The 10,000-nt window shown below is 44.1% G+C and overlaps 1 protein-coding gene across 1 annotated transcript in view; it reads left to right on the forward strand.

The window, feature by feature from the left end:
* Nucleotides 1-10,000, forward strand: part of rasgrf2b (Ras protein-specific guanine nucleotide-releasing factor 2b) — a gene marked incomplete at its 5' end in the record, with an annotated part of 63,411 nt that overhangs the window by 43,258 nt on the left and 10,153 nt on the right. The window contains 2 exons of the mRNA XM_079515753.1: nt 923-1,443; nt 6,033-6,158. Of these exons, the coding sequence (XP_079371879.1) occupies nt 923-1,443; nt 6,033-6,158 (647 nt within the window). The remainder of the gene's footprint in view (nt 1-922; nt 1,444-6,032; nt 6,159-10,000) is intronic.

A 10,000-nucleotide genomic window follows, 5' to 3' on the forward strand; every position in this document is an offset into this window, starting at 1 on the left:
TCTTTCTGCCCCCCCCTCCCCCATTTTTTCATCTCTCACTCTCACTCTCTCATGCTCGTCTCATTCAGTTTGACTGTTCCATTTTCTTCCTCAGTTCTCCTGTCATTTCTGCGCGTCCTACTCATGTGCTACTCCTCCCTTTATTGCCAATCTCGCCTGCAATTTGTCCTCCCGTTTTCCTGACCATTTGATGAACAGATTGGATGCGATTAGATGATTGTTGTGTTTGTATATGCATGAGCGCTCTTGTCTAGTTGCAGTAGCACAGCCATACATCATCTTCCGAGGTACTTCTTCTGAGGGCATTCCAGAGCCAGTGCAGAGGAGGGCGGAGTGCTGCTGTGGATGGATGTCTGAAAGGGGGGTGGGGGTATTAATGGGAGCTGAGAGTAAACACTGACAGCCGAGTTATCAATCTGATTATGATTTTAATTTGTCTGCAATATGTGTATTTTAGGGGCAGCTCCCATAGTCAATTGCACATAGCACCAATCATACTGTAATCACAACGTCTCCTGCATGTCCAAGTCCGGTTTAGCAGACCTGTGATCCGTGTTCTCCCAACTCTCTCTCACTTTGCCCTTGCTTTGCTGTCATTCTCCAATACAATATTATAACATATTTTAACATGGCCCTGAGCCTGAGAAAAAGTAAAAAGTAGTGGCTGATGTTAGATGTGTGATTTTGCACTAGGACTTCAAAGGTAATTTTCAAAGTGTGGACATCCATCAGCAGCAGCCCTGTTATTATGTGCAGCACCTGCCTTGTCCTGTCTTATTATAGTGCACTACTTTTACGTATCTGTACTTATCTTCCCCCCTTTATTTATTTGTCTTACCGGATCTTATTTCCACATATTTCTTAACCCATGCTGTACGTTCCATACATTCATTAACGTTCCCGTTTGCCTCTCGGCTGCCAGGTCACTGGAGCTGTTCTTCGCCACCAATCAGAACAACCGGAGCGGGGAGCACGCCAACGACAGGTCCCCTCGGCTCTGCCGCAAGTTCTCCTCCCCTCCGCCCCTGTCCATCCACTCCCGCACCTCCTCGCCCGTCCGCGTGCGGAAGCTCTCCCTCCATTCGCCCATCATCTCCAGGGCAGGGGTGGGGGGCCTGGACCTGGGCAGCCCCGTGTCCAACCACAGAACCTCCCAGTCGGCCGGCAGCAGCCCCACGTCCGCCAACACACCGCAGACGCCCACCACTCCTCAGACGCCCACCACTCCTCAGACGCCGCCCGCCCAGACGCCGCCCGCTACCTCCCCACCTCTCTCCTCCACCTCGCCCCCATCCGGCAACTCCAAGCTTCCGCAGGACCAGGCTCCCGTCCCGGCGCCTGCATCCTCCCCTGACCAGAGCCCGTCCTCCCCCATCACAGAGGGGGAGGAGCTTCCCAAGATCGACGCCTTCTGTGGCAAATTGAGACGCAGCATCCGCAGGGGTAGGTCTTCACTACTAGTCTGGAAAGCATACTGTATCGATGCTGTCGTGTGGAAACCTTGTATACATGTCCAAATAGGTTACTTTTCAGGAAATAGTAGATATATTTTGACCACCACCGAAACGTTTGTCCTGATAAACCAGAAATAAACCTGTCGAAATGTGATTCTTGATGTGTGCGACCTCTCTACCTATTCTACTATCGAACAAAACATAACATTTTGATATTATACTGTTTGAGTTTGACTGATGAGGATAGATTCCTAGATTGCTATTTCTACGCATTTCAGGTATTACCTTTACCTTGCTTACTGTAAATCGCCCTGGATTAAGAGGTCTGCTAAATGCCTGAAATGTAAATTGTACAAAAAGTACAAAAAAGATACAATAAACTAATAACACATAACCCACTACACTCATCTTCACTGTACTCAAACATAATTAAACAAACTAACTATCTAATCCCCACTATTAACTCTAGTGTAATTTGAAACATAACCAACCTCCCATCAGAAACCAAACAAAGTGTCCGTCATATCACAAAACAGTCCACAAAAGACATAATGAACCCCAACTCGGATGTATAACCGCCAGTAACCAAACATGAAGGCCTTTCTTTATTCCATTGATAATGGCCATTATCCACTTCTCAAAATAAAATCATGAATCCAAAAGCTGAAAACATCCTAGTATGGGGGGGATTAAAATGAAGCATATTAACTGACAGTATCAGAATTCAAATTAAAGTGCCATCAATTATAATACTGCTCGCACAGGAGAGAAACGGATTAGAATATTTTAATCTCCTATTTAATTTAATTTTAATCTCCATGTATTAATCCCCTTCATTATTAATATTAACGTTCCTGAAAGGACGTGTATGTGTGTGTATGTATGTATGTATATTTGTCTGCGTGTGCGAGACCCATGAGAACATGTGCATGTTTCTTTATCACACAGAAAATACTGTATGTGTCCATCTTATTTGATTAATTTCATCGTCTCTCTATCACACATAGTGCACTCTCTGTTGTATGAGTGTCCTTGTGAGAAAACAGTGAATTCCTTCCTGGTCTGAAGAGAGACTGTGCGATTATAGAGGCTTCCTCTGGATCAGTAAAAAGCCTTAAAGTCTTCTCGGTTCCATTGTGTCACGTGTGTCACCTGAGGTTTGGCTGGGTATAAAAGTCCAAACCTGACTGGTAAAAGCTGCTAAACACCTAACCAAGATTTGGATCATTAAATTAAATTGTTAGATTCTTGTTGGTTGCCATTTTATAGTACAGTATCTCCTCAGCAGCATGGTCATGATGTACCTTCAGACTCAAATTACACTAATGGCTCATTAGCTTCCGGGCGTCTTCGGAGAGCTCCATGGGCTCTGCCTATCATTGTATTCCCATCCAATCTTTACACTTCATTCAGCAACTTTGCACAAAGATCATTCCCCTCCTTCACCCCAGCGATTCTCAGATTTAGTCTCTTTGAATGTTGCTTTTCTGAGTTGTCACCAACATTTCCAATTGTGTGACAGACATGCTATTCCTAGTTGCTTGTTGCCGTTTCTTTACATTTTGAGCTTTAATTAGGGCACTTAACCTAACCATAGAGTAATTTTATGCTTTCTGCATAGCTCTCTCTCTTCTTAGTGTATCTGTCACGCTGGACATTTTCTCATCAATCCTGTTACAAATAGACTGTTACAAAGACTTTAGTGACGCTAGTCGAACTTCCTGGTTGCCCATGCTCTGGAGGTTCTCCTCAAGATCTGTCACCCAGGAGCTTGAACTCCTCATGCATAGAAGGAAGCATGAGGTCAGTCCGCTGCCCCCCCAGGTTGGCAGAGGAAGTGTAGCGACCAGGATTACATTAAATAATTGACACTGGGTGAAAAAAGTGGGTTGCAAAATCGTGGGCTAAAAATTATATATATATATATAAAAAAATATAAAAAAGATCTGTCACCCCCATTAGGACTGAGGTTGCTACCATGTTGACTGCAGTTCGTACTTTGATGACTTTAGCTCAGACGTTAATGATGCTATAGCAGTCAAAACCTCAGGATGCTCTCCCTGCATGGGGCTTGTCACCCCTGTCGCGTCCGTGGCTTCTGGGCGTTCTATCTCAACTTAACTGTTTCTATGTTAATATTTTCTGTGTAACTCAAACTCAATTTGAGGGCCCGTGACATGAAAACATTTGAAATGACGTGCACATATCGGAGGTGTGTCTATTCATTATACTGCTCTGTTACTACTCATACTACTCACCATACTACCCATATACCCTCTGTTACTACTCATACTACTCATCATACTACCCATATACCCTCTGTTACTACTCATACTACTCATCATACTACCCATATACCCTCTGTTACTACTCATACTACTCATCATACTACCCATACACCCTCTGTTACTACTCATACTACTCATCATACTACCCATATACCCTCTGTTACTACTCATACTACTCATCATACTACCCATATACCCTCTGTTACTACTCATACTACTCATCATACTACCCATACACCCTCTGTTACTACTCATACTACTCATCATACTACCCATATACCCTCTGTTACTACTCATACTACTCATCATACTACCCATATACCCTCTGTTACTACTCATACTACTCATCATACTACCCATATACCCTCTGTTACTACTCATACTACTCATCATACTACCCATATACCCTCTGTTACTACTCATACTACTCATCATACTACCCATATACCCTCTGTTACTACTCATACTACTCATCATACTACCCATATACCCTCTGTTACTACTCATACTACTCACCATACTACCCATATACCCTCTGTTACTACTCATACTACTCATCATACTACCCATATACCCTCTGTTACTACTCATACTACTCATCATACTACCCATATACCCTCTGTTACTACTCATACTACTCACCATACTACCCATATACCCTCTGTTACTACTCATACTACTCATCATACCACCCATATACCCTCTGTTACTACTCATACTACTCATCATACTACCCATATACCCTCTGTTACTACTCATACTACTCATCATACTACCCATATACCCTCGCAGAGTTGCTGGAGGGTGTGAAGTGTTCCCTTTCTTTCCACCTCTTTGTGTCCCCGAGTTATAACTGTTCGCCTCAGCCAAAATGACTTCCTACTTCAAAAACCACCAGTCACTATGATCCCCTATTAGTGGCATTAAACAGCCCTTTCAGACTGGGAGCAAGACCCTAACAGTGCATTTACAGCACTGAAGCGGAGACAGGCTACAGTTAGACCTTCATTAGCATATGTGTGAAATTGTGTGTGTGTGTGTGTGTGTGTGTGTGTGTGTGTGTGTGTGTGTGTGTGTGTGTGTGTGTGTGTGTGTGTGTGTGTGTGTGTGTGTGTGTGTGTGTGGCATGTGTGTGTGTGGCGTATGCACGTATGACAGCTGCCACTAGGAGACAAAGCAGCCATTAGCCCTCCTCTCAGCAAGCTGTTCTCGCCTCCTCTCTGCACTACTCTTTCTGTCTTTTGCTCTATTTGTCTATCTGTGTCTGTCTCTCTATGTAGGCCTGTGTATACCGTTTGTACATGAAAGTATGTACAGTATGTACTGTATCTCTATGTATAAATGTATGTTGTTGTGGTACTGGCAAAATATAGTGCAAATTTCTACCCTGGCCTAAGTATTGTGAGTACAACAGTGCGAGTGAAGAAAACAAGGAGCAAAAGTCCAAAAAGCGTCAAAGTCATGAGTGTGATGCAAGAGTCATTAGACCCCAATATTAAACTGATCAACTTCACACTTGGTGAGTGTTTTACTGAGGACCCATGGGACTGCAGTGTCGAGTGTGAAGTTGATCGCACGAGTGCTTCTGCAGAATGCTGCAAGCATCCATACTGTGTTTCTTGACAACACTGCAAGCATCCATACTGTGGTTCTTGACAACACTGCAAGCATCCATACTGTGGTGCTTGACAACACTGCAAGCATCCATACTGTGGTTCTTGACAACACTGCAAGCATCCATACTGTGGTTCTTGACAACACTGCAAGCATCCATACTGTGGTTCTTGACAACACTGCAAGCATCCATACTGTGGTTCTTGACAACACTGCAAGCATCCATACTGTGGTTCTTGACAACACTGCAAGCATCCATACTGTGGTTCTTGACAACACTGCAAGCATCCATACTGTGGTTCTTGACAACACTGCAAGCATCCATACTGTGGTTCTTGACAACACTGCAAGCATCCATACTGTGGTTCTTGACAACACTGCAAGCAGCACTTCTAGGTGCCAAGCAATCTGCCTATACTCTGAACGGTCACACGTTCTGCACGGCCCCAGACAATAACGACTAAATTGGGGGGGACATCATTATGTCAAAATATTAATTCATACAGTATATCAAAAGTAGAATGAAATGTTGTGAAAAATGTTGTATGGCTTGCTTTTGAGCAAAGAGAAATCCCTGAGAGAAATTGGATTTGTTGCTGAGTGAACGTCCCTTTGTCCTGTCAGTACAGTATACAGAGTACATGCGTTGTCATTGAAACCCTGTCATTCTCTCTAGCGGTGTTGGAGTCGGTGTCGTTAGAGAAGATCATCCCAGAGGCTCCTCAGAACCCTGAGGCAGGAGACATGTCTCCCTGCCGCTCCCCGTCCACACCCCGCCACCTCCGCTACAGACAGCCTGGAGGTAAGACTGCATGTGTGTAGTTTCTGTGCACACCTGTGTGGTAAATGGTAAATGGTGCATTTATATAGTGCCTTTTATCCAAGGCGCTTTACATAGATTGTGCATCAATTCACCCATTCACACCCACATTCATACACCGATGGCGGCGGACACCATGCAAGGCACCAAGCAGCAAGGAGCAATTAGTGGTGGTGTAGGGTTCAGTGTCTTGCTCAAGGACACTTCGACACTAACTCTGGGGGAGCCCGGGTTCGAACTAGCAACCTTGCGGTGACCATCCAGCCACTCTACTCTACCTGAGCCACCGCCGCCCCATGTGTGTGTATGCATTGGAGTGTTTAAGTGTGTGTGCATGGCTGTGTGTGTGTGTGTGTGTGTGTGTGTGTGTGTGTGTGTGTGTGTGTGTGTGTGTGTGTGTGTGTGTGTGTGTGTGTGTGTGTGTGTGTGTGTGTGTGTGTGTGTGTGTGTGTGTGTGTGTGCACGCGCGCGTGCGTTTGTGACCAGAGCAGCGCATAGCCATGGTCATTGGCTGGAGCTCCAAAGTCATATAGGGCCTTCACAGGGCAATGTTGTACCCACTGACAGGCTCTTCTGCTTGGATACAGAGCCATGCAAAGCCGTCCTGGCTGCATGACCCTGGAACCTAAAATCATCATGTCAGAACCTTAAAGGACCACTTCACCACTTTTCAACCTATCTTCATATAATAGGTCCTCACTAATAATCATGAAAAAATTGTTTTCTACTCGGGCTGTGGGCAGTTCAGAAACCCGTCCACCAGTGACATCATCGATGGGGAATCCAAGCTAATAGAAACTGCAGGCTTTCTAGTCCTGAAAAGTTGCAATGCGAAAATGGAAGCCATCTTTCACACGATAATGAAAATCTGCCTAATGATGATGTCACTGGTGGACGGGTTTCTGAACTGCCCACAGCCCTCCTATGAGACACAGACTGAGTATAAAATAGTCGTGCCATTTTATCATGATTATTAGTGAGGACCTGTTATATGAAGATAGGTTGAAAAGTGGTGAAGTGGTCCTTTAATGCAAATCTAAAACACACCCAGATCACAGCACAAAGCCCCCCTGTGTGTGTGTGTGTGTGTGTGTGTGTGTGTGTGTGTGTGTGTGTGTGTGTGTGTGTGTGTGTGTGTGTGTGTGTGTGTGTGTGTGTGTGTGTGTGTGTGTGTGTGTGTGTGTGTGTGTGTGTGTGTGGGCACGTGCGCGTGTGCCCATTTCCCTTGACTTGCGCCTAGTTAAATAGTTAGTTTGGAAGACATTAACGGAACACCATAATGTACCGTATGATTCTTTTTGTAAACAGGCAATCAGGCTGCAGGCCTTGGATCAACATAGTAAATGATGGTGGCGCTGCATGCGTGACGCTGGTGATTTGTGATAATGACAAGAGATGCTAATGATCGTGATGAAGAAAATGACAGAAATGAACAATTGTTAACGTTGAAAAGTAGAAGAAGACGTTAGTGGCTGGTCTCATATTAAGCAGCTACTACTACATGTACTGTATGTAGAATCAGAGTTAACACAAGCTAATTTTATGTTTCATTTCAGATATGTGAAAGAAAATATTGAATAGTCAAATACTGATTTCATCCCATTTCATTTTAGCCAGGTCAGTGTACAGAGACAGGAAAACAAGGGCAGAGAGAAAGGAGAGACATGCGAGAAATAAATGATAATCGTTTTTGTCCCGAAGGATATTCATCTTCACAGTCTGTTCAATCAAACACCCACATCATAAACAACACATTGCACACAAAAACCAAGACAATACAAAAACATGACTGTATACAGAACCATCAGTTTGTTTAACGCCATGATGGCTGAGGGGACAAAACTCCTACTAAAATTGACCTTTTTTCCATGGAAAGGTTCTGTATCTTTGTCCAGATGGCATGAGGTTAAAAAAGCGTTGCAGGCGATGATCAGTGTCATTTGATATTGAAAGTGCTAGCCGTGTGATGGTCTTATTGTTCATATCAGAAAGTGTGGGTGTAGGAAGTCCGATAATCTTAGAAGCAATGCGGGTAATACTGAAACGTTTGTTTCTGTTGGGCATGGACAGTATGGTGAAGAAACATGCAGAACAGTACAACAGAACAGGTTGAACTAGATAAAGTGCCCCTCGGGGCACAGGTCTCCATCAGGGCAGGTCAGGTTGTGGCCTCCTGGTGGCGCTATAATAGGCCAATGTGAAAAGGGTGCCATTTCTTGGATGGCAATTGGATGATTTGAGGCATTTTGTTCCAAAAATGTGTTTTGCAAAAATCCACCTGTTGGTGGCACTATAACAGGCCAATGTGAAAAGGGTGGGATATATTCCTCAGCCTAGTAGGAAAGTCTGTGAAAGATTTCACGTAAATTGCACGCTGCGTTCATGATTTGAGGCATTTTGTTCCAAAAATGTGTGTTACGACCTTATACGGAGTCTAGAGGCTAAGGAGTAACGCATAAAACAAAAAAGTACCACAAACCAGAGTAACCAAAAAAGTGAATGTTTATTAAATATCTTGAAGTTACGGTTACAGAAGTTGGATAGAAAATGTCAATAGGGAAAGTATATATCGTCGGGGAGGCCAATGCCAAAACAATCTAAGCCCCCTAACTAAACATAAACAAAGTAAAAAACAATGGATTCAATTAAATGGCAGCACACCCCTACCAAGCTTCCCTTGTCTTTACTTTAAACACTCAGTATTAAAGTTACCTTATCAAGCACTCAGCAGCATAAGGTTTGGCACACAGCCTACAGACTGCACAGGGTTGAAATGCTAGCTACACACAAAGGGTTCAGCACATGGAGGTGACGGATGGCAAATGGGCTGAAGTGGTGTTCATCTCAGGCTTTTATGCTGGCTGGCTGATGAGATGAGGCCCAGGTGTTACTCCACCCTCCAAACACCATAGGGCACAGAAATCACAAAAATCCCTCAGGAGGGTTAGCACACAATATGAGGCCACATAGGGCCGTAACAATGTGGTTTGCAATAATCCACCTGTTGGTGGCGCTGAAAAGGGTGGGATATATTCCTCAGCCTAGTAGGAAAGTCGCACGCTGTAAATTACATGCTGCGTTCATGATTTGAGGCTTTTTGTTCAAAACGGACCAATCCTGCAAACTTTGAAAGCCAATGTTAGTCAATCAGGATGGAATATGAAATATCGGACAGATCCGACTTGAACACATGATAGAGATAGTGTGTAATGATTTGCTGGATGATTTATGGACAGAATCTGTCCAATCTGGCGCTATAACAGGCTGTTCTGGAAAATGTGGGGATCGACCAGGTTAACGGTGCCGGAGATTAGCTGTACACAGACGGACGGACAGACACACACACACACACACACACACACACACACACACACACACACACACACACACACACACGGACGGACGGACGGACGGACGGACGGACGGACGGACGGACGGACGGACGGAGTGCAAAATATACTCTCTCCCCATGCCTTCGGCCTGGTGGAGACAATAATGCTTTTGTACAATAATAACAGAAAATGAGGGGCAACAGATAATGATCTTAATTTACGGATTACATGATGTAGGTCGGATTTAAACCTTTGTCCTCGGCGCACTCACAAGGAGCTTTATAGTCTGTGCACTAACTGGCTGAGCAACCATGTACTCCTAACTAACACTTTTCAAAACTTTTCAAAAGTCATTGCAAATAACATAAACCAGTTATTTTCTTCATAGTCGACAATGTATGGAGATACATTTTTAACTACTGTAAAAAACAACTGGAAGGGAGAACAGAAACATGAGTAGGCTACTTGTTTTGCTGATCAATAAAAGTGCAT

Source organism: Electrona antarctica (assembly GCF_951216825.1).
Source record: "Electrona antarctica genome assembly, chromosome: 12".
Taxonomy (NCBI): Eukaryota; Metazoa; Chordata; class Actinopteri; order Myctophiformes; family Myctophidae; genus Electrona; species Electrona antarctica.